Source organism: Hippopotamus amphibius, chromosome 9, assembly GCF_030028045.1.
Source record: "Hippopotamus amphibius kiboko isolate mHipAmp2 chromosome 9, mHipAmp2.hap2, whole genome shotgun sequence".
Taxonomy (NCBI): Eukaryota; Metazoa; Chordata; class Mammalia; order Artiodactyla; family Hippopotamidae; genus Hippopotamus; species Hippopotamus amphibius.
Window position 1 is genome coordinate 83,245,759 of NC_080194.1, and position 24,838 is coordinate 83,270,596.

The window sequence follows — 24,838 nt, forward strand, 5'->3', positions numbered from 1 at the left end:
GGTTAAAGGGGAAGTGGGAAGAATTTTCTACCTATTCTCAGTGAAAACTCAAACGCTTCCCGGTCCAGACCGTTACATCGTGTACAGGATCTTGTCTGACGGTTCGCTCAAGAGCTATTTTTGACTTTGTTCGGGTGAACTGCGACGGACTAGAGCCCTGCAAATGTCACGAGGCATTTCCCTTTCTTAAGCCCCTGACCTCGTGAATGAGCATGCCTAGGCTAAAGGGGTCGTTGGGGTTCGGTGGGAAGAATCTTCGCCGCAGGTTGAGTCCTCCGCGGCCGCTGGGGAGGTCCTCCCAAGTTGTAGACAGGCTTCTTTCCGGAACCAGCTTGCAGCCTGGCGGCGCTTTGCTCACCCTTTTGTAAGTAACCTGCCAGTGAAAGCTGCCCTAACTGGCTTCTCTTCCCCCTTTCTGTCCTCACACACAGAGAAACGTTGCTGAGGACAGGGAAGGGGGCTAAGTTTCAGCAGCCAGTTCCATCAGCTCTCAGACACGCGCTCCCACTCCCTACACACCTCAGTGAGCCAGAGCCACATCGAAGAAAATGGGAGCATCCAGCAGCTGTTCAAATTTAGTGCCAATGTCGCTCCTTTCTCTTCGCTGTTACTCCGCGGTTGAATGCAACCGACCAAACTTACTGAAAGCATATTAAATCAGTGCTTCAAAATCACGTGTAGTTTTCAAAATTCACATGATCAGGTTCACCCCAGGACGTTATGAATCAATAGATCTGCTTTTTCGTTTTGTGTTTATGTGTTCAGTGTAATTTTATTAAGAGAAGGAAACTGAAGCTGAACCTGAAGGAACTGCAGAACTTCAAGTAAATGGTTCTTCAAAACGAGTTTTTCTTTAAAAAAAAAAAAAGGAATTAAAATTAGAAAGAGTCCTTTAAATTAAAAAACATACTGTTTCAAGAACATTAAGATATCCAGGTTCTCATTTTTTTTAAATCACTAAACCTGTTTCTTAAAGGGATATGTTTAATTTTCCAGGTGGTATAACTAAGTCAACTTTTTCAGAAGTCAAAGTATACTACTAAAGAACAAAGTTCAAAATCTAAGCCAAAAAACTATACTCCAATAAAAATTAATTTTTAAAAAATCTAACCCTATAAGTAAAGTAAGGATGGCAAAGTCGTGGGGAAAATTGTAGTTATTATAAACCCAGAGATTATACATGAACATTCAATATGTCAGTTAATCCCTCTGCCTCCTGAGTTACTGGACCAAAAGTTTTGATTTGGTTGTTTCAGAAAGCCTTTTTACAATCCTATCAGTTGTTTAAAATAATGCTCTTTTTAGCTTGCTTTGTAAGAGCTGTCATTCCTGTGGAGCTTTTGGTCTTTCCTGAAGTGTCTACTTACCTCTTTTATATTACTGATCAAAAGACACACGTCTTCATCTCATCTGGAGCAGACCAGAGTAATAGTATGTTTTCTTCTTGAAAATGTTCTCCCCAGAACCCACCTTTCCAAGTATGCTGCATAGCTGCATTACCAAGATTTCTTCTTAATGCGCTCTGATTCCAGTTTCGTGACTGATTCCACTGTTTTATGTTGTTTGGTTGGGTGTTTGTTTTAATTAGTCATCTATTTCTTGGATTTTTCACTTCAATAGATTCTTCAAGTAACTTTTTCAGAAAAGCTGAATGGAAAGCAAACAATGCCTTTATTTGGTCCTTGATAGCATAGCTAGGTTTAGAGTTATAAGAACAAAATTGGGACCCACCCGTCCCATACATACAAAGCACACATAAAAGCATACTTTCAAGGCATTAGAATTTTATCTTCTATTACTCACAGTTGTTCTTGAGAAGTCTGATAGCAATGTAAGTCAGTCTCTTGGAGGTAATCTACTTTCCTGCTATTTTTCCTTAGAGATCCCATCTTTTTTGTCCCCCCCTCCCCCCCATTGCTTTTCACTTGGCAGTGAAAAGCATCTTTATGAAAATTATAGATGAAACTATCTATATGGAAACTCCAATTGTTATCATAAGTCTAAAAAATTTCCTGACTTTATTGTCTCCATGTTCCTGTTCTCATTTTCTGAAACAAATGTTGGATCTGATTCTTGGATACCTCCATGATTCTTCACTTTTTTCCATGTCTTAATCTTTTTACTCTTTGTTCTGAGAAATTTCCTCAATTTTATATTGTAGTTCTCTAACTTCACCTCCTCAGCATCACTTCTGTAAGCCCATCTCATTTTATTTCTACAACTTTTAATTTCGAAGAACCTTCTTATTCTGTCCCCTTTTCACAACAATCTGCTCTTACTTTATGGATGCAATAGTTTACCAAGTTTCTATGAAAGTAATTGTTAGAATTTAAGTTAACTTTTATTTCTAGAATTAAATTTCCCCCAGGTCCAGGTGGTGTTACTTATATCTTAGGAAAGCTCCTGAGGCAATGCTTCTGTTAACCACTGGTTAAGAACTACTTATCTAAATGATCAAGTGGTCACTATTTTTCCCATAGGTCTGAAGGTCCAACAAAACATTTAAACTTGAAATCGGAGAATGAGTCCAAGCATGGAAGGCTGAACACATGGCAATAATCTCTTATCCTACTCAAAGATTCTCTGAATTCCAGTGTTTTATCCAACTTTGAGACCTGTGGAAAATAGTAGTTATTTGAATAAGTAATTATTAGAATTTGATCATTTCTCAGTCTCTTATGCTACTGTTAGGTCTAAGAGGACAGCAGTCATCTTTTTGGTTCACCCTTGAATCCGGAGTGCCTTGCAGAGCCTGACAGAGAAGGTGCTCAAGTGACTTACATAATTAAGTCATCTGTTCCCTTCACTTGATCCTTTACTGGTTCTGTGGACTCACTTTAGGTTCATCCGAAATATTTCACTGAATGTATGGCTCTCATTAAAAACAACTTACAATGACCTGAAGTCAGCTTCCTTTTAGCTTCTGTGGCTTGGAATATAGCATAGGAAAGATATTGGGATGGTAGGGGTGGAGGGGGGGTGTGAGATGACTGCTGAACAGTCTTCCATCACTACTGAAGAACCAATAACCTTTACCAGAGCAGTCTCCACAGAGGTAACCACCGAGTACAGAAGCTGAACAAATGTACTGCTTCTAATCAGAAAGTAAATGGATAGAAAATGACCAGTGAACATATAGTTGCCCTTTTATTCCCACAGAAGTTATCCTTTAATAAGGTGGTTCACAAATGCCTAACCATTAGTTGCCCTCTTCTGGATTTATTCGCTTTTCACAACTTCTCTTAAATTTTATCCTGGCCCTTTAGTAAGTGCAGAGCAATGGGCAAGTCAGTGCATGAATCTGTCCATTTCAAAGTTTCCAACAGACTTAACGCACTCAGGTCTCAAGCATTTACTTTCTAGAGTTGCTATAACGGACAACTCAGCTCTAGATAGGATGAGAGGGTTGTGTTTTGAACCATGCATACCTGTCCAAGCTGTGATGTCTGTCCCTGAAGAGAGCTTTGTGAACATGATTCCTTAGATCCTCCTGGCTGCATGACTGACACTCAAGCTCATTTTTGTCTGTAGTGATGTGCCCTCCCTTATTATCAGTTACTATTAGTCTGCCTTGAACTATCATTTTGAACTTGGCAAAAACAGAGCCTACTCTCCCATTGATCCCAATTTCCTAATCACTGCCCTCACTGCCCATATCCTAGTGAAAAGGCAAGAGAAGTCTAGACTGCTTTTGTGTACATCTCATGAGATTAAGAATATCTACAACATACATTTGGTAATCTAGCCTTTGTACAGGCCTGGCCTCTCAGTTACACTAATAAAACCTTAACAGATTGCTCATGTCCAGTAATTTAAAGCATTTTCTATAGCCAGACACAGTGCTGGATACTATCACTTGCCTTCCTCTACTCAACTTCCCTCACCCTTCTAAGACCAGCTTAGCTAACACAAATACAAATTTCAGGCAGCAAAGATGTAGCCATTTTAATCTCAATTTTAAAACTACAACAACTAATCTTAAACAAGGAAGTCTCTGATCAGTTGCAAGCTGATGAAATAATGAGATCTTCTTCAAACCACCCCCTCAGCAACTTGAAAGTAGTTCTCTGCAATACTATTGTCAAATGACCAGAGATGTCACAGAGGGATACTGAAAGTAAATCTTAAAGTCTTTTACAATTTTTTGTTCACAAGCTGGAAACATCTGCTTCCAAAATACTATTTTAAAACATTCTGTATTCAAACTTGTTTCACAGCTCCCAGCAATGATTTTTAAATCCTTATTTTGTCTTGTACATAGTAAAGGTTTCTGTTAACCAAGTGTCTAATCCCTTCCCTAATGAGAATGTTCATTTCTCGAAGTCTAAAAGCATCTCTCCTCCTTCATGAATACCCAGGAGAGATGTATATATAGTTTAAAACAACTCAATCCCAAATCCTTTCACAAGATGTTAACATGATTATCATCAACCCGAATTTCCTCAGGGAACATTTTTTCAGAACCTTCCAAATTATCCAAGACAAAGTCTTGTGTTCCATGAATATATTTCTTGAAGTGACGATTTGTAAATTTCAACCCTTATACATTTGTGGGAAACCAGCTCATGTCTGTCTTAAAACTGTGTAAGTGTTTTGACATCTGCCCCCTCCCCTGTATTTAGTCCCTTTAAAATGACAGGAAAACACCAACCAATCACAGGTATAATGGGTTTAATAAGTTTACCCCTTCAGTTCCTATTTGCAGCACCCAATATTCCTTTGAAATACCAGACAGACCCAGCAGCGGCCAGCAGTAAAGTTCAGACCTCCAGAGTTTAAAAGTTCAGGTTCTCTGAGCATTCTGTGTTGCAGTGGCACTTGTCCAAAACTGGTATCTCCCTATACTGGGGGAGCTTTAAATGTACCAGTGAAAAAAACTTTTTCCCCTTCAAGGGGAAGAAAGAAAATCACTCCTCAAAACCCAGCAGATCTGGCTCTGAGGTCTTTCCTCCTGTCCCATCTCTTCAGGCTTGTTTTTTTTTGCAGTGGAGCAAGAGACCAAATCTAACCTGAGTTACAAGAAACAAGACAGTGATGGCTGTAAAGGGAGTGACCAGGAGCAGCAGATTCTCCTTTACCTCCCACATCCAATATATGTGCTTCACAGGAAAACAAAAATAACAGGTCCACAAAATACAACAACTAGAGTTACAAAAATCCATTCATCCAAGGGTAGTGGAAGGCAGGAAGGGAAGTGGGATGACAAATGGCACAGGGAGAAAAAGTATTCAAATCAGTCCAGGCACAGGGGGCTGGCAAATGCTAGAAAAGAGCTGCAGAAAAACCTGTGGTCCTTTCAGACTCACCAGTGTTTAAAATCCACACTGGTGTCAGGAAGATTCTGCCTTACGTGCACCAGAGACAAAAATCCCAATTCCTCAGAGAAGGGAATGTGCACAGGGCCCTTGGCAGAGTGGGTCCTGCCTTCCCTGGTGGGGGAGGTGAACAAGGAAAAGAGCTGCCACGGCATCCTTCCAATCCCACCCATCCCCTCTGGGTGGCAGGCGACTCAGTGGCCCGCAGCAGCCTTCAGTTTGGCAGGAGATGGGTGTGGTGAGGGGAACTTCTCTGCAGAAGTGGAGCTACTCAGGGCAGACTGCAGGTAGACCGTCTTGTGGAAAAGTCTGTTGCTTAAGAAAACCACCAAGGAGAAGAGGCGCAATTGGAAAAGGCTAAAAGGCAAAAGAGACCCAACTTGTTAGACTCCCCCAGTAAGCAACATTGTTTTAATTATTTGACAACTTATTTGACTACTTTCAATTTAAAATGATACAGGGGAAAACAAGATAGGTGAAATTTGACCAAGCAAGTACAGATATTAGACACACAGATTAAACAGGCAGCAACTAAAGAATGCACTGGGGTCCTGTCACTGTTAGGAGTGCAGTAGAATCACCATTTGTAATATTGGGGCTTAAAGGAAATAAAGTTCTATTTTAGATTAATTCTGATTCAAGAAGTACACCTTTTTAGGGTACAAACTGAAAGCTATGTCTCAAGATATCATATGCTATATGTATTTAATTTTCAGGAGAGTTTCAAGAGAAAGTCAATTACACTTAGATAACACACTTAGCATTACTGGATAGCAAGACTGTGCAAGAACCCTAAGCAGACCAGAAATTTCTAACAAGTGTATCGTCATTGACTTAACCAAAATTGATCAAAAGACTGGGCTTTTCTCTGAAGTGACAAAACTTTCAGAGTGCTAGTATTGCTAAAGATTCATTTTAAAATACTTTGTTTTACTATAATTATCAATAAACTCATGTAACCAGATCCCATGGCCCAATAGTTTTAAAAAGTTGGCCATTCTTACAAAATGACCTTAACTACAGGTATAAGTGCCTTATTCAGTGAACTGTTACATTTTAAGAATATGTGTAGGGCTTCCCTGGTAGCACAGTGGTTAAGAATCCGCCTGCCAATGCAGGGGACACAGGTTTGAGCCCTCGTCTGGGAAGATCCCACATACCACGGAGCAACTAAGCCCATGTGCCGTAAATACTGAGCCTGCGCTCTAGAGCCTGCAAGCCACAACTAATGAGCCCATGCCCTGCAACGAGAAGCCACCGCAGTGAGGAGCCTGCGCATGGCAACAAAGAGTAGCCTCCACTCTCCACAACTACAGAAAGCCCGAATAAAACAGTGAAGACCCAATGCAGCCAATAAATAAATTTATATTAAAAAAAAGAATATGTATAATAGTATCAATTTTTGAAACCTATATGTGCACATATGCATGGGGAAAATTTTAGGATGCATCCTAGTAGTGTTTCTGTCATTGAACTGTACGTTAATATTTTCCTGCAGTGTCAGGTTATTTTTAAAAAACCTTAACAAAAATGTCTCCTTCACGTAATCGCAGTGTTCTGGCCCCAACACGTTAGACAGAAGAAACTCCCCACACCTTAGCTAATGCTGGCGGATACCTACTACGCTTTGCCAGGGGTCCTTGCTTCATTGGCGCTGATGATGAACAAAGGGAAGAGGATGGAGAAGAGGCAGCCACTGTTTAATAAGAAAAAAAAGTAAAAATTAGTCACCTTCAAGACAGGCGTGACTTTGACGATATCAGAAGCCCAAAGTTCTTTGCCTCCAGTGCTAAATATAACGGGCTTGATGGACTCAATGTATCAAACACATCTTTGTTTAAAAAAAAAAAAAAAAAAGCCAACACTTAGAAAAATACCTATGTTTAACATTGTTCCAGGAAGCAAAACAGAACAAAGAATACGACATATAGGATCACACACACTATATTTTAATGCTGGGAATTCCCTGGCAGTCTAGTGGTTAGGTCTTCATGCGTCCATTGCAGGGGGCACAGGTTCGATCCCTGCTCAGGGAGCTTAAGATCCTGCATGCCGCAAAACGTGGCCAAAAAAAAAAAAGAAAAGAAAGCTGACAAATGTCTATGACTATCTATCAGAGAGAAAAATCCTACAGACCTCCTGATGGCCAAATAAGAATGTAGAATGCCTAGCACAGAACCATACATACAGAAGGCAGAACCACGCATACAGAAGGTGCTCCCTATGCTGAGTGTTTTTACTAGTTGCCTTCAAATCCCTACAGTCAAGTTACCTGACAATGTAGGAGGACTGCATTGCTGTGAGGAAAGCCAAGGGCAAACCAAATCCAAAGTAGTAAGGCCAATTCCTTTCTATGTTTGACAACCGCTGGTGCATTTCAATTCCTAAAATAAGGAGCCAATACAATTAGGCTGTACATTTCCTTGTAGTCTAATGACTATATATAGTAAACAATTTATTTGAGGTTTGAGTTGTAGGTACAGATCTGCCATTTAGAATACAAGTAAAGCATATAAATTAGAATTGTCCAAATCTGATACAGCTTCTATGCAAAGTTCTTACAACCGAACAATCACAATTCCAAAGCTGGCAGGCTAAGTGAATTCTGAATTACAACACCAGCATCCTTTGTCAGTATTAGTCTTGAAGCAAGAATCAAAAAAAGGCAGCCATCCTCTAGAAGTCAATTAACCCCTTTCAACCCCCACACCCAAATATGCCAAGGACTTTCAAAATATCCCCAAAATAATCCGTATGCACCAACATCAAATTGATTTCTCTAATTCAGAATAACTCGTGCTCATTTATGCCACCTTATGGTTTTGTCAGAGCTGCATGACATTAAGCTCCATAAAAGTGATGACATACTGCTACATCCCCCAGCATCAAAGTTAAGGGTTAACCCCCCTAAGCCAAATATAAGTCCCCTCTTGCCAAAAAGGCTGCTTCATTCCAACAATGGTTTGCCAAGGGCCTAAGTACTGAAGAATTTAAGAAGTCTACTTAGCAGCACCATTTCCAAACTGGGACTCCAAGTTCTGAGTTTCTTTAGACAGGCTTACCTTTATTGAACCAACGATATTCGAAGCAGTATAGTGAGTAGAGAAGAGACATATGCAGGAGACTAACCAGCTGACCAACAAGATGGATGGGAAAGAGACTCACAAACATCCCCTGAAGAACAAGTATGGAAAATCTTAATTCCAAAGCTTCAGAGACCTAACACTGTTCACCTGCCACTCTGAGTCATCACTCTCTACCCAGATACCCTGACAGTTGCTTCTCAAGTTTCTAAATACCAGGAGAGTGAAGAATGCACAGGGTGGCAGGGAAGAGCAGGCAAATTCATGTTTCTTTATCATTTGGTGATTTTCAAAGTCTCTAGCTGTTTCTGTGAAAAAATGATTTAAAAATCATTACCTCCCATAAACATATCTGCTCAGTATAAATGTGATACCCTGTCTTTGTGAAGCTCCCTCTAGTGAATCTTCTTTTTTTAATTTGCCCATATACCCAGAAGGCCAGTCTCACCTGGAGGAGGAAAAGCGCCTGCAGCAAAAGGTTGAAGAGCATGTCAGCAATGATTTTGCTGACACTAGGGAATGGGTGAGGCTTCCTCCCTGATACCTCGAATGCCAGATCAGCTATATCCTAGAAGAGAGAAAGGAGCTCACATGAATTACATGGCCTCAGTATCCATCCCCAAAGCTAAAGCCACTGATCTGCCACGAGACCTGCCAGGGAAGAAAAGCCCCTGGACATCTGGCCATGACATGCTCTGGAGACCTGAGAGAATAATTCCATTTTACAAGAGCACAGAGATCACCCACTGGCTGCTTGACCAAGAAAAGCTGAGGCTGTGAAATCGCTCCCTACATGGCCCCTGACTTCACAGGCTGCAATCAGCCACCTGACGATCCATCACGCCATAAAACCCAGACTGCATTCTGCCCTCAACCTACCTGAAACCAAATTGCGTTCACGACTTTGCTCAGCACAAACAGGGGGAGCACCCAGAGAGCACTGAACACAGACGTGAGGAAGAATTCCAGCCACGACCAAACATCCCCATGCAGTGACGGATCACCTAAGACAGCAGACAGGGTTATCAGTTAAACTGGAGAAAGGAAAAACCAGAAGACCAAATATGCAACCCTGACTCCACACACACACGTCTTTGTTTCCTGCCAGCGCATCACTGCACCTATTTCAGAGTCTCATTCTTCATAGACACACCAAATTCTAGCCGCAACTCTAGCTCAGAGTAGCCACGGATATGTGCTGCCTACTTCAAGACAAACCTGCCTACCGGGTGGTGACTGGTATGTCAGTGACTAGCAGTACACTGTATGCAGGAAACCATCTCAGTTCAAATCCCAGCTCTGCCACTTACTAATAGTTTAACTTTGGTAACTAATTTCCATTTCCTCATCTGTAAAACAGTACCTACAACGATACCTACTCAAAGGGTTGTTGAGAGATTTGAGTTAAAAACATCTAAAGCTCTGGGTACAGAGGAAGTGTTCAATAAACTGAGGGAGACAGGGAAATACCTCCCACCTCCATCCTAGGCAGACAGCACAGAGCAATGAACATACTTACCAATAATTTGGGCCGTTACTGACTGAAGCACAGGAATAAACACTCGATAAAACAAGAGTAGACTGAACTAAAGGAGAGAAGCAATAAGGTAAACATTAAAAGCCCTTCTCAAGAGTTCCAGGTTTCAGTGTAATTATTTTCCAGATGGAAGTGCCTTTTACAAATTAGGAGGCCTGAAGTGGCACCAAAATTGGACTCATTTCTATTTCCCAATTCCCCAGCTAAGAGGTATAGACCTGACACTGTCTATGAAAACAGTAAAACTTTTGGGGGCACAGAAGAACATTTCAATTAGTATTCCCACCAAACTACAGGCATAGACTAAGTACACCATCATATTTTATTAATTGAAGCTAACACCTAAAAACATCTGTGAAATGTTTAGATTAACAAGTTGAATTACGCTGAATTTCGAGTCAAAGAAAATATTTAACTATTTGTTCTTCAAAGTACTCAGATTTCACTTAAGCCTGTGTTGGTTCTCAGTCAACTTAAACAACCTTCTGGTATGAGATTCAATAGTAATCAATTCAGGACATTGCTATGACCAGACGAAGGGAGAAACTTGCCCATATCCATCTGTCCTTCCCCTCTGAGCCCCCATAGTTGCTCTTAACCAAAATGTCCTAACAATTGTTACCTATAACATTAAAACTTGTGAATAAGTCATTTAAGAAAAAAGTGTATAATATATTCAGGGCTATCCCTGACATTTACATACAAGTATTCTGAGTGGGAATAAAATGACTGAAGGTGCACAGAATCCTGAGTGATGGCCTTAAGCATGTATTAGCAGGTGAAAGCTACCTGTCTCTGTTTCAAGAAGACAGCTGAGAACCATTAACATCGCAACAATCTGAATAAAGATGCTTATAAGGCACCTGGAATTTGAGGATAAAGAACTTACCCAGAATACTCCACCATTCCAAGCGCAGCACTGAAAAATTCTACTAACAATACGTGGTTCACTGGAAGAGACCACATGTATTTAGCTTAAAAGACATATAGGCTATTTCCATATTGTCATTCAATAGCTCTCCTTTTTATATCTTTTGTTGACATCATATTATTTTTCCAGCACCTATTGTTCTCCCAATGTTCTCTCCTAATGTCAAGAGAAAATGCTAAAAATATTTCAAGAGAAGCAGTTTTTCTTAAAAAACAAAACAAAAAACTGTATTTTCTAAAATCCAAGCATGGAGATTAGAAAAGGGTGTCTGAGGTTCTTCTATCAAAATCCACACAGGTGCTCCTAGAAGTATCCACCAATCCAAATGATTTTTTAATGATTTTCTATTGGCCATTCCGATTTCTTTTAAACACCGTGACATTGTGAACAAAGATTACTGCTACAGTTTAATTCAATGGGGGGGGAATCACTTGTAACTTTTTGGGGGGAGAAAGTACAAAAGATAAATAATGTGGTAATAAAACTCCAAGTCACTGTGCAGTGTCTGAATTCTATACTAAATTTAGTCACTTCCTAAAGAGTCCCGTGGAAGGGAGTCCAGATGTCTTCTGACATGGGCCTCCACCTCCACCCCTTACCTCTCTTGCTTCCTCTCCATACTCTGGGCTCTCCTCTGAGCCAGGACACTGCTTGCTCTCCTTCGACGCTGCTCCTCTCTCTTCTGTTGAATTCGAGCATCTAGCTTTGATATGGTACAAATTCCCCAGATGGAGTCTTTGATTCCCTATAGACGAGAGTATTATTTTTAAAGATGGAAGATTATGGATCAGAAGACTTTCCAAAGTTACATACAGTTAAGTGATGAAATAACAGTGGAAATCATTGTAGTTAGTTTGCTACAAGGCTTAAGGGACCCTTGATACTTTTCTACTCTGAAATAATTCCCAATTTACAGAAGAGCTGCAAGAATGGAGACCTTCCTAATACCCTTTCTCAGATTCACCAGCTATTTTGCCACATTGTTATTTACTATTGCTTATACATATATATACATTTTTTTAGATCATTTGACTAGGTTGCTGTATCATGTCTCTTTACTTTTAGTTGTTCAGCATATATTTCCTAAGAACAATGATATTCTTTAATATAACAACAGTTATCTATTCAAGAAATTAAATATTGAAATACTTTAATCTATAGTCCTTACTCCAATTTCCCCAGTTGTCCCGGTAATGCCCTTTACAGCATTTTTATCCCTCAAGTATCAGAAATCAGTTCAGAATCACATGTTGCATTTAGCTCTCATATCTCTTTAGTCTCCTTTAATCAGGAACAGCTCCTTAGCCTGTCTTCCTTTATGAAGTATACAAGTCAGTAATTTTATGGGATGCCCTGAATTTAGGTTTGTGTACTCATGATTAGGCCCCAGGTTACACATTTTTGGCAGGAATATCACGTAAGTGACGGTATGCCCTTCCAGGTATTACATCCGGAGGCATGTGATGTTTGTCTGCCCTTGCTGGTGATGTCAATTTTACATATTCAGTCAAGGTGTTATCCAGCTCCACTGTATGGTTGCAAATTTTTCTCCTTGCAACTAATAAGTAATCTGTGGGCAGACATTTCTGAGACCAGGCAAATATCCTGCTCATCGAGTTCCCTCCCCCAGACTTAGCATCAATTAACAATTCTTGCCCAAACCAATAACATGGTTGCAAAATAGTGGTTTTCCAATCCCTCTAACACGTATTGATACTATAAGGCCAAGTTACCGCCTTCCTCTGTACTCTTCCAATATCAATCGAATGTCTACAAGTACGATCTATATCCTGTACTAAACTAGGAATACAAAGACAGATTAAACACTGGTATCTAGATAGGACCAGGGCTGGATAAAGGCTGAAGGAAGACACAAAGATATAATTACTGTAAAAGTGTGAAAAACTATAGGTTAAGAGCATGCCACACAGGACAGAAACAACATGGTAGTGCAGCTGGAGGAGAATGTCTTCAAACAGTATATGGTGAGGGAGAGGGTGGTTAAGTCTATAAAGTCACTGATGGAGGCACCTGCCAATAAATGGAAGCGCCCCAATGGCAGAAAGGTTACTGTTATTACTACAAACATCAGAACTGCCTATAACCCACTTCAAAGGACTGCACTCATTCATCCACCTACTCCCATACTGAGCATCTTCAATGAGCTAGACGTCAGTCATGCAGAAATGCTCAAGAAACTTAAAATGCAGCAGGAAAAGTACACAACAAAAAAGAAAAAGAAAAAAGAAAAAAATGTATAGTTTAGTAAGTGCCACAACAGATTTATGTCCAAAGTAGAGTGAGTGGGAAGGACTAGGGTATTCAACCTCATAAAGAAGTAGAAAAAGGCATTCTGGAAGCAATGGCCAACCTGGATTTAAGAATGACATTTTCACCTATTGTTATAAGTGAAAACAAATTTTAAAGAAAATTGCCAGGATACAGAGAAATGGACAAGTTTATGAAAGGAGCATAAATTGGCAGCATGCACCTGATCTTTTATCTATGAGTAATGTTTAATCTTATTTTGCTTTTTAACTTCTAAATGTTCCACAAACAGTTTAAAATTTTAAGATAGTTAAGTTCAAATGGCTTAGGGCCTAGTATGTGCTAGGATGACGACAGGACCCCCACCTCTAAGATACTTACAGTCTAGTGGGGCAGACAAACACACAAAGTGCACATTGTATAAATGACCCAGGGTTGAAATTTTATCGCACAAAATGGCAAGACAAGGACATAAGATATTAAAAGAAGATCACATTGCATGAATTCCCTTTGGCCCTTCTAAGATATTCCTTCAATTCGTCCCGTTTTACTCAAAGGTAATAAACTTGTAAACACTCCCACTCCCCATCAGAACTGGCCTCTTTACTGCTCCCGACAATAGGGCTACAGGGGCTACAACGAGGGCATTAGACCTCAGGCATCCACTGAAATGGAATGTTATGCTATTGATCATCTGGGTGACTATGTCCTAAACAGATCTTTATGGGAATCTTCCTAGAGCAGCATCATCACCGCCTTGTAGAATGGGAGAAAAAGATAGGTTCTATAATGTAGATCCAAACAAAGCAGTTTAAGTAGTATTGTACCAATGTTCATTGCTTCGTTTTCAACCATATACCATGGTTACATACAATGCTAACATTAGGAGAACCTGGTGAAGGATATAGGGGAGCTCTCTGTACAACCCTGCAACTTTTCTGCAACTCTAAAATTATTCCAAAATTAAGTTTGGGGAATTCCCTGGCAGTGCAGTGGTTAGGACTCCATGTTCTCACTGCCAAGGGCCCAGGTTCGATCACTGGTCAGGGAACTAAGATCCCACAAGCCACACAGCATGGCTAAAAAAAAAAAAAAAAATTTTGACAAATAAAGAGAAAACAAAAAGAAAAAGAGGGTCTGGGGCCAAGCTGAACGGGGTTTCGATACTAGAAACACTCACTAGACAGGTCTCCCAAGCTTCTGAAAGATGCAGGATAATACCTTTCCCTTGAGTAGTGTAGGTAAGAATGAAAACCTGTTATGTGAAGAACCCAACAAATACAATAAAAATTTCAAAAATACCTAAAGGATTTTCTAGTCAGTTCCTTCAGCAAAAGGGTCAAAAGAAGACTTGACATACTCACCCTGGCAAGGTCCTGCAGAAAGGTTTTGACACTGTCAGCCATCTCTTCACCACCCCAACTATCAACTACACAAAGGAGAGGGAAGCGTCCCCAAATCTTTCATCATGAAGGACCTGGAAACAGAGCATAATCAGGGAAAAATACTTATCTTCAAGTTACTTCATGTACATTTCTACATGATGACATTTTCCACATACTTCTCCAATAGCAGTGCAGTAGATTCTAGCACAATGAACTAAGTGAGGTTATACCTGTAACTGCTGAAAAACCTGAAATCAATAAATTTTAAAATCACCACCCTTCCATTTTTACGTGGGGTAAATGTGCTCTTGGACCAGTAATCTCTTCTCTGGGGCTTGATGTCCCTAACTATTCCTCCTATATGTCCCAAGTACTTCTGAGATCTCAGATTATGAGATAAGTGATAACTACACTTCAATATCCTCTTAAGCAAAATTTGTACTTGATGTTACTTGAATGCAAATACAAGAGCAAGATGAAAGTTCTAACAAAAATTACTAAATATGCACTTCATACACAGGGCCCTCCAGCACACAGATAAGTTTAAAGTATGATGTGAAATTTCCCACCAAGATCCCCAAACATGCCTTCCCTGTTTTCCAACTTTCAACATATACACATATGTATGACTTCAACAAGCATGCAAGAAACAATGAATTTTAAACTAGCCCAAAAAAAGGTTAGGTTCACATGTATAACTATTCTTTAATATACTGTAACTTTCCCATTGTACTTATTTCTTAGGTGAATGAGAAATCTAGCTTCATAAAATAACTTGAAAGTTCAGGTGTAAAATTTTCTTCAAATACTATGCTCCCATTTAATGTCTAAGGTGAATGGAAAACCCATTTTCAAAACTTTAATTAAAACTCGGGGGGCTTCCTAGGTGGCGCAGTGGTTAAGAATCCGCCTGCCAATGCAGAGGTCACGGGTTCGATCCCAGCTCCAGGAAGATCCCACATGCCGCGGAGCAACTAAGCCCGTGTGCCCAAAAAAAAAAAAAAAAAAACCTCGGGATTCTAAAGTTCTCAAACCTGACTGAACCAATCTAGGGTATTCTCAATTTAAGAGATAGACCATAATGACAATATCACAGGCGGCTTCTACAAACCTCAAATTTCAAAACATAAGCACACTTTCCCTAATGATCACTTCACCAAACTGTACCTTACTGACCCAACTGGACTGCTGCCACCCAGAACAGGAAGAGCAGGGAATACAGCAGTAGGAAGGCAACTTGCACAACACTGTATGCACCATCTGCTCCTGGAGTCAAATCCTACACGGATGTACTCACTTCAGGTAGAGAAGTTTCTAGGGTAAGAAACTTTTGTCAATGCGCCCACTAAAAAACAAACAAAAATCACCTGAGTGAGAGGATACTCAGTGCCAGGTGAATGGCATCATTCTCAACGATGATTCATAAGACACTAATTTCTAAAGACTATCATGGATTCACTTTTAACCATCTATTTCCTCATCTATGAATTAAGGGTATTAAAATTCTTCCTAGGTTTTGAGTATAAAGTGCAATAACATGAAAATAAAAACTTTAACTTACACATAAACATAATCCCATCACAGAATGAGCTAGTTTGGGAGTTTAAGGAAGCCTATTACTTAGCCTGGGTTTCTCACAAGGCGCTGACACAGCTGGAAGCATGTCAGTCCTAATCCAAGAAGAGCTGTGTTATCCGAACTATGGCCATTAACACCTGGCTTCTGCAAGCACCGAGTGGTAGGTTACCTACTGACCAACAGTGGCCTTTGAAGGACAAGTCACTTCAATTTAAAACGCTGATCCTAGCAGCCTTCCTACAGAAATATTTGGTGAATTATCCGGTTTGACAAAGAGCTCAGGCATGGAGAAAAGCAACCTGTCAGAATTTGAGACCAGAGAGTGAACTGAATAACACGCAGGGAACCCTCCAACTAAGGTGGAAGGAAATGAGATGCATCTGGTTCACAGCATTTCACAGACGAAGTTAAATGGCTTGCCCAAGATTACAGCACGTGAAAGGCTACAGCGAACTTCAAAACCCCGGTGTTAGAACCCTCGGTCGGGGCTTTTTACTCAAGCTTTGCGATGAGGACTTTTGTTTAACCCGAGCATCTCGTGGACAAAATGTCTCAAGCCTGTACATACAGCTGGCCATTAAATTCCTACACAGTCATGAGAGCTTGTTAAGCATCTACTGAGGCACAGTCCTGTACTTTCATTTCTAAGTCTCTAAACACATAAACCCAAGTCCGGAAAGCAGGCGGCTGTCACATCCCACTCCAGGTGCACTAAAGGTGAGCATCCTCACCTCCCACCAGGCTCCCCGGGTGCTCAGAGCCCACGGGACCTTTCGGCCCCTCTCCTCCAGGTCCACTGCCAAACTCAGCTGGAAGCCGGTCTCCCTCCGCAACCACAGCCGCGCACGAGGCGCGGGGCACGCTCACCTCCGGTCACACGGGGAGCTAAAGATAGCCGCGCCGCACCTGGGCAAGCCTCGCCCACGACGGAGGGCTGCGTCCGGGGCCCCGGCCCCGCCGCCGCAGCTCCTTCCCGCCGGGGGTCTCCGCCCGCAGCCCCGCCCGCACCTCCCTACCCCGCGCTCGGGCCCTACTGCCCTCTCACGCCCTCGCCGCCGGGGCCCCCGCCGCGCGCGGGGCTGCGCGGTGCCAGGGTCTGGCTCGGCCGAGCTGCACCTACCCGGCAGCGTAGCCGCCGCAGCTCCGTCTCCAGCCTGGCCCGTCGCCCACCGCGGGCCCGCTCGGCTCCTCCGCGACCCCCCGCGCCCAGCCGCCCGCTCCCACCCGGGCGCTCCCAGGGCCGGGGCCGCTGCGCCCACACTGGGCATGCCCGGGCCGCACGGGGCCGCTGGGAAGTCGGGCGGGCGCCGAGTCCAGCCGCCGGCGCGGAGGGGGCGGGGCCGCGGCGGCGGAGGGGGCGGGGCCGTGTGGGCCGCGGAGCTTGGGAAATGCAGTTCATGCTCCGGGCCCGCCCGCGCTGCTTCCGGGGATGCCGTTCCCCCGCCGCCGTGTGGATGTCTTCCCTCCCGATCCCGTATCTTGTTCTGTGCCCTCGCCCTTTTACTTCTGCGGGGTTGCTTGTCTTTGTATTACGAAGCCTAACAACAGTACAGTAAAATGCAGAAGTCATCTTGGTCTATTTGGTTGGCGATTTCTGTAACCAAAGGGTTCTAAGTAATGATGGGTTTAAATCAAGCTCACGCAACGATTAAGTTCGACTACATTAGGCGTTTCCTGTGACAGCAAAGTGTTGGCTGAGATTGAAACGATAAATAGAAATGAAACTGTTCTCATCTCTGTCCCCACCAGTCCGTCTCTACCCCAGAGACCGCAATTTCTTGGCATCGAACCATCAAGCCTCACCTATAACCTTTTGCTCCCCTATTCCCAACCTCCTATATCTCTCACTCCCCATTTTTATATTTTCTCTCCACTTACTATTTTCCTTTACCTCTAGGTGTGCTTTGAGCTGCTAGGGCTCGGGCCACGTATAGAATCAGATTTTTACGACTAGAAGCTATTTCATATAACCTTACATAGTGTAAGCCCAGATGTCAAGTGACTTACCGAAGGTCAGTGGCAGAACAAATACCCAGACCTCCGGACTCTCCTCCAGTTAGTTCAGTGGGCTGGGTGTGTGGGGGAGGGGGGTGGGAGGGGGATGGAGGGGGAGAGGGATGGGGAGGGGAAGAGGGATGGGGGGAGGAGGATGGGGATGGGGGTTGACCTCTTCTCCCGGTCCCAACTTCCAACCCCATTCCAGAAAAGACGAGCCCCCTCCTCTGAGCCTGCGGAAACTTTACCTTATCTTCAAGGAAAAAGTTCCCGAAGCCGAAACTAACAAGATGGAAGAAGAGAACTAAGCAGTCAGGATAGCAGAAACCCTGAAATAAAGGACCAACCTGATATTTATGTATGTAAACTCCTTTGGCCGAGAGGACTTTGTTATTTGTTTCAGCCTTGGCAATAATCTCATTTTCACTGAAAACAGATCTATGAATATCCACTCAAGTTTCCTTTTCTTATAAATCTATTGCTTGATTTACTCCACGATTAAAGTCACCATAAAGAAGAGATATTCCTAAACTTCCTTTTCATACAATGAGTATCTTCAACTGTTTATTGTAAGGAATTACATAGAAAAGATTTTTATTTCTTTTGGAATTTTATTTTGATTAAAATAAGCAATTTGACTGCTGAGGCTTAGATATCTTATTACAAAGAGACAGGTGGTTTAATGATAAACTGATTATTGAAATTATTAATTACAGTAGCAGCAATTCCTCCAAACTCTATCCTTTCTCAAAGGTGTGAATTTAGGAAGAATTTAGTAGATATGACTCTAACTTGCTTGTTGGAAGGACATCTTACAATTTCCAACATGTATAATACAATCTAGATTTTAAAAACAATAATAATTATACCTTGCATTTTTAAAGACCTCTTGCACACTTTTTGAAGATTGAGTGCCATCTGTGAAACCACTAGACGGGGTATTATTTTCCTAATTTTGCAAGTGAGAAAGCTGTGTGGCAGAGCACTGAACTCAGAAAGCTTGCTCTCCAGTCTTGCTGCGAGCCTATAACACAAGGTTGCTAAATAGGATCTATATGAAGGTCCCTGCTAACTTGATTTAGTGAGTTGGTGACAATACCAGATCCAGAGGCCAGATATCCTAGCTTCTAGCCTTGGAATCTTCCAGGGGAGAGAGATACTATGATTTATAAAGTATCTAACATGTACCAGGACTCTCCTATTTATTATTTCACAACAACCATCTAAGTGTTGTAACTGATCAAAAATACCCAACCAGGTTTGCCAGATTTCCAGAACCATGCCTTTTTCTTTACCACACCTGCCTTCCCTTATGGATCACAAGGTCACCCAGTTAAATTTAGGCTTTATATTGTCACCACTAAAGTAGCACTCCTCAAATTTTAATGTGAAAACCAATCACCTGGAGATCTTGCTAAATACAGATTCTCATTCACTCCGTCTGGGGTGAGGGCCAGGACTCTGTTCTTCTAATAAGCTCCCAGGTGATCTACATAAGCATTTACCTAGTGCCTGTCCTCTGTCTACCTATCTTGGCTAGGTGTTTGGAATACATAATGCCCTCAACTTGTTTCTCTCCAGTGGGAAAACAAAGTAATGCAATGTGATAAAAACAAAGTCTTGAGGGACAATGAGAAATTAGCAGAGAGAAGAAAGGGTGGGAAGGGAATTCTACTCAGAGGAAAAAGCACAAGCAGAGCCACCCAGCATATTTAGAGCACTGTAATTTGTTCATTATGGCCAGAATAGAATAGGAGGAGAAATGGCAAGGGATAAACTTCCAGTTTACTGAGTGCCCTCTATTTGCCAGACTCTTTGCAAATAATAGGATTTAGTGGTAAGCAAGACAGACAAGATGTCTGCTTTAATAGAGTTTACATTCAAGTAAATAGATAGAATAGGATGAAATAGAATAAAATAAGGTAATAGTGATAAGTGATTTTTAAAAATAAAACATAAAAATGTCATAGAGAACAGCTGGCAGGGTGGCTGCCATTGTCTATTTAAAGGGAAGGCATGTTTGAGGAGCTGACTTTGTGTTGAGATTTGAATACAGAGAAGAAGCCAGCTATGTAAAGGTCTGGGGTTAGCAGAGGGAACCAAGTACATAGCCCTAAGGCAAAAACTTGCTTGGTATGTGCCAGGAACAGAAACAAGGACAGTGTGGCTGCAAATATGACACTCATATTTGACTGCCTCTTCTTTACCTCCCACATCCAATCAATTAGCAAGTAGTTTTGATTCTACCCCCTAAAAAACTGCTCAACTCCATCCTCTTGATTCCATCTCTACTGCCACCATCACCTTTCACCTAAATTATTGCAAACGTCTTCTGCTTCCAATCAGCTACCTCTAACGCATTCCCTACACAGTAGCCGGAGAGAGCTTTAGGAGATGGAAATCTGATTATTCTTCTTTCTCCCTAAAACCCTCAGTGGCTCCTATTCCCATAAGAATAAAGTCTAAACTCTTTATCATGATTTGTAAGGGCTCTGGGGGTCTGTGTCTGCATACCTCTTTCACCACACACCTCTATGTACTCTTTCAGTCACAATTTGTAAAACACACCAATTTCCTCTTTCTTCCAGGTCTTCATATGGCATTCCCTCTGCCTCCCTCCACCCTCTCCACACATACACCTTTCTCCTGGTGAGTCTTCCGCATCCATCACATCCTCTGTGAAACCCTCCCCAACTACCTCCCTGCTCCTCGTTTGAGCTCCTGGAACACCCTGAACTTCTCTTATCAATGTATTCATCCTGCTAAATTGTAATCACTTGTTTAACTGTCTGTCTCCTTCATTAGACTAGGGGAAGACCATCTCTGCTTTGTTCTGTTTTATATCCCTGTGCCTACCACAGGTCTAGCATTGGAGTAGGAACTCAAAACTTTGTTGAAAGAAAAGAAAAGTGAATAAATTAATGGAAGTTGAGATAGGCAGTTAAATCATAGCTTTAAGTCATCACACAAAGTTTGGACACTATCTTGGTGGCACCAAGGAGCCACTGAGGAACTTGAAGGAAAATGATACGATTATATGTGTATTTATGAAAGACCACTCTCATAGCAACAAGACACATGGATTTCAGGTGAACGAAATTGGTAGTAGTAAATGTGGAGATAGGAAGCTGGTTGTGTCTATTATTCAAGGGTGGAATAATGAAAACCTGAATCTGCAGAAGACAGTTTAGAGAGATAGGAAGAAGGAAGAAACTTAAGGTCTTGGTGATTGGGTGAGGAAGTAGGTGACTGGCTCCTACATTTCTAGGTTGGCTAACTTGATGGATAGAAATGCCATCCCCTGAAACTGGAAATATATGAAAAGTAGAAACTACGAAGGAAGATAAATTCGGTTTTAGACATGTTGAGTTCCAGGCGTGTGCCATATGTACAAGTGGAGATATTTTAGTAGGCAATTGGATCTGCACTCGGGAAAGAGATCAATGCATGCATATGAGGAAACTACTCAAGTTTGAAGAAGAGTCACCTGAAAGGCTTAGAGGAAATAATCCCTGAACCTCACAAAGAACTAGGAATACTTTTGTGTCCCACCAGCCATAGTGGGAAAAAAATGTGATAATTAAAGGACACAGGGTAGAATAATGTCCGGAAAGATATTGCCTCAGTAGTGGGAAAAACTAGCCCTTACTAAAGGCTGCTTTTGTCCTACCCGACAAAATTTAAAAGCTAGCCTCATCCTTGAAAGTACCAAAGAGTTTCAAGTAAGGTAACTATATTCCAGGAGAAAAAGAGCTCAAGAATATGTATATAAATCCAAAAATAGCCAACTCCCAATAAGGAAACATTCGCAGTGTTTGACATTCAAATAAAAAAATGACCAGGCATGCAAAGATGCAGGAAAATATGATGCATAATGAGAATAACTGATCAATAGAAACATCCACGAATGACACAAATGATGGAGTGAGTCAATAAAGCCATAAATACCTATTGTAACTGTTCCATGTTCAACAAGGTAAAGAAAAAAATTGAGTAAGTTGACATATGAAGATACAAAAAAGGTCCAAATCAGACTTCTAGAGGTTTCAACTAAAATGTCTGAGAAGAAAAATTTTTGAAAGAAATAATGGCTGAAAAGTGTCCAAATTTGATGAAACTATAAACCCACAAATACAACTTCAATCACACAAAACATGAAAAAACTACACCAAGTCACATCATAAGCAAATCACTCAGGGAGAATTCCCTGGTGGTCCAGTGGTTAGGACTCTGCACTTCCACTGCAAGGGGCATGGTTCAATCCCTGGTTGGGGAAATAAGATCCCACAAGGGGTGTGGTGCGACCTAAAAAAATAATTAAATATAAAATTAGAAAAAACCCCAAGAAACAGATTGCTTAAAACCAGTCAGAGAAAAGAAAGGAACATTATGTTTGGAGGATCAAAAATAAGAATGACAGTAAACTTCTCATCAGAAATAAAGCCATGTGAGAATGCAGCAGCATGTTTAAATTTTTCTTTTTTTTTTTTTTTTTTTTGCTGTAGCATGTGTGATCTCTAACCAGGGATTAAACCCATGCCATCCTGCATTGGAAGCCTGGAGTCTTATCCCCTGGACCTCAGGGGAAGTCCCTGTAGCAGCATCTTTAAAGTTCTCAAAGCAAATAATTGTCAAACTAGAGTTCTGTGCACTACAAAATATTTTTTTTCAAAATGCAGGTGACAAAAAAGAGCTGACACAGGGACTCATACAAATACAAGAATGTTCATAGTAGCACTATTCACGATAGTCAAAGGTGCAAACAGCCCAAGTGTCCATCAGTGGATGAATGGATAAATAAAATGTGGTATATACATACAATGGAATATCATTCAGCCATAAAAGGGAATGAAGTATGGATATATGCTACAACTGGATGAACTTCGAAAGCATTATGCTAAGTGAAAAAAGCCAGTTAGAAAAGACCACATGGTGTAATGACTCCCTTTATATAAAATATCTGTAGAGACAGAATGCATATTGGTGGTTACCAGAGGCTGAAGAGAGGAGGGACCAGTGAGAAACTCCTTGAAGGATAAAGGGTTTTATTTAGAAGTGGTGGGAATGTTTTGCAACTATATTGAGGTGGTATTTGCACAACATTGTGGATGTTCTAAACCTCACTTAATTGCTCATTTTAAAGCAACTGGTTTTATGTTATGTGAATTTCACCTTGGTATATTTATTTTTTTAATATTTTGTGTGTGTTATTTTTCAGTATATTTATTTTAAAGAGGTGAGATAAAGGCTAAAGATAAAGAAAGGGTAAAAGAATTTGTCACCAACAGACCTGAACAACAAGAATTTTTTTTTTTTTTGGCCTCACCACGAAGCATGTGGGATTTTAATTCCTCAACCAGGGATTGAACCCAGGCCTATGACGAAAGCAGAGTCCTAACCACTGGACAGCCAGGGAATTCACAGCAAGAAATGTTAATGGAAGTTTTTCAGGAAAAAGGAAAATCAGAGCAGATGGAAACCCAGATTCATGCAAAGGAATGAGGAGATCTAAGAAAGGTAAATATGTGAGTATGAAAGTTTTTTCTTATTTCTTAGATCTCTGAAAAATAACGGGATATTAAGAGCAAAAATAATAATATATTGGAGGTTTATAACATGCGTAGGAGTAAAAACAATGACAACAATACTCTAAAGGCCAGGAAAAGAGAAATGAAAGCATACTGTTTTAAGGTTCTTATCATATACACAAATATAACATTACTTGTAGGTTGAACTGTAATAAGTTAATGATGTAAGCTATAAACTCTAAAACAACCAGTAAAATAACAAATCAAAGAGCTATAGTTAATAAGCCAACAAGGGAAATAGAATAGAATCATAGAGGATAGTTAATCTAAAAACAAAAAAAGATAAAGAGAAAAAGAGGAGAGAGACAGATGGGACAAATAGAAAACAAGAAGATATTAGATTTAAGTCCAGTCATATCACTAATCACATTAAATGTACAAGGTCTAAACACCCCAATTAAATGTGTGTGTTTAATGAGAAAATGCACTATAAATTGTACATCAGTAAGATCTTGCTAGCTGCCTCTTTCGCCATTGCTGGAATCAGGTATTCTAGGAGTCTTGGCCACATGGTTTGTAGGTAGATAGTTAGAAGTGTAACAGGGAAAAGCTAAATTGGACTCCATGTTGGGTCTGTTTCTTTGACTTTAACCTTTGCTTTTTGTTGCTTCTGTTATTATAAGCTTACATAGTGGCCTGCTTCAGGGAACCCTACCCACCTGTGAATGGCTACAGAAAAGAAGAAATTAACACATCCATTCTCTGAGGTTAGTCATTCTAGGAGATGTTTTGCAAGACTGACAACCCTTTTTACTTTACATCCTAGTCCCTCCCTCTCTGATACTATGAAAGAAACTGGCATCCAGGTCCCCATGAGATGGTTTTTCAGAGACACTAGTCTGCCATCTTCTGGGTCTGCCGGCTTTCTGAATAAAGTTGTATTCCTTGCCTCAGCATCTCATCTCTGATTCGTTGCCCTGTCGTGTGGCGAGCAGAGAGAGCTTGGACTTGGTAACAGAAGGAACCCAAATTCAGGTGGCAAAAATCCCCTGCACAAATAAACAAGTGAAAACATATTTCAGCCACTGAAAGGTGTTATGAATAATAGATTATAATGTCCTATCAGGCAGTGATTTGCAAATAAAAGAGTAGAAGCTTTATTCACTTGAATAAAATACTCAAATTATTAATCATCATAACTACTATTCATTGAGGGCT

The 24,838-nt window shown here is 41.0% G+C and overlaps 1 protein-coding gene across 7 annotated transcripts; it reads right to left on the reverse strand.

Moving 5' to 3' along the window:
- Positions 1-747: 747 nt before the first annotated feature.
- Positions 748-17,402, reverse strand: EI24 (EI24 autophagy associated transmembrane protein). Of its 7 annotated transcripts, none has more exons than XR_009055529.1 (12): positions 17,218-17,402; positions 14,499-14,611; positions 11,466-11,611; positions 10,825-10,885; positions 9,918-9,984; positions 9,278-9,402; positions 8,847-8,966; positions 8,378-8,489; positions 7,588-7,699; positions 6,937-7,011; positions 1,471-1,647; positions 748-851 (listed from the first exon to the last, which is right to left on the reverse strand). XR_009055529.1 is itself a non-coding variant. In XM_057749643.1 (12 exons), the coding sequence occupies exons 3-12, from the start codon at positions 14,538-14,540 to the stop codon at positions 5,510-5,512; spliced, it is 1,023 nt and encodes a 340-aa protein (XP_057605626.1). In that variant the 5' UTR covers positions 14,541-14,611; positions 15,817-15,864; positions 17,218-17,401; the 3' UTR covers positions 4,655-5,509. The 7 variants fall into 7 exon arrangements, 5 of the variants coding, with proteins under 5 accessions (XP_057605626.1, XP_057605625.1, XP_057605623.1 ...); XR_009055528.1 differs by having other exon boundaries at positions 760-851; positions 1,368-1,647; XM_057749643.1 differs by lacking the exons at positions 748-851; positions 1,471-1,647 and adding exons at positions 4,655-5,672; positions 15,817-15,864 and having other exon boundaries at positions 17,218-17,401.
- Between the last annotated feature and the right edge of the window lie 7,436 nt (positions 17,403-24,838).

What these genes read in the sequence shown, in the direction of transcription:
- EI24 (XM_057749640.1), bottom strand. Translation starts at nt 14,540, where the DNA reads ATGGCTGACAGTGTCAAAACCTTTCTGCAGGACCTTGCCAGG. An exon ending in AGTAACGGCCCAAATTATTG is followed by an intron (nt 9,403 to 9,917) that starts GTAAGTATGTTC and finishes CTGCTGTCTTAG; the next exon opens with GTGATCCGTCACTGCATGGG. An exon ending in AGGCGCTTTTCCTCCTCCAG is followed by an intron (nt 8,490 to 8,846) that starts GTGAGACTGGCC and finishes CTTGTTCTTCAG; the next exon opens with GGGATGTTTGTGAGTCTCTT.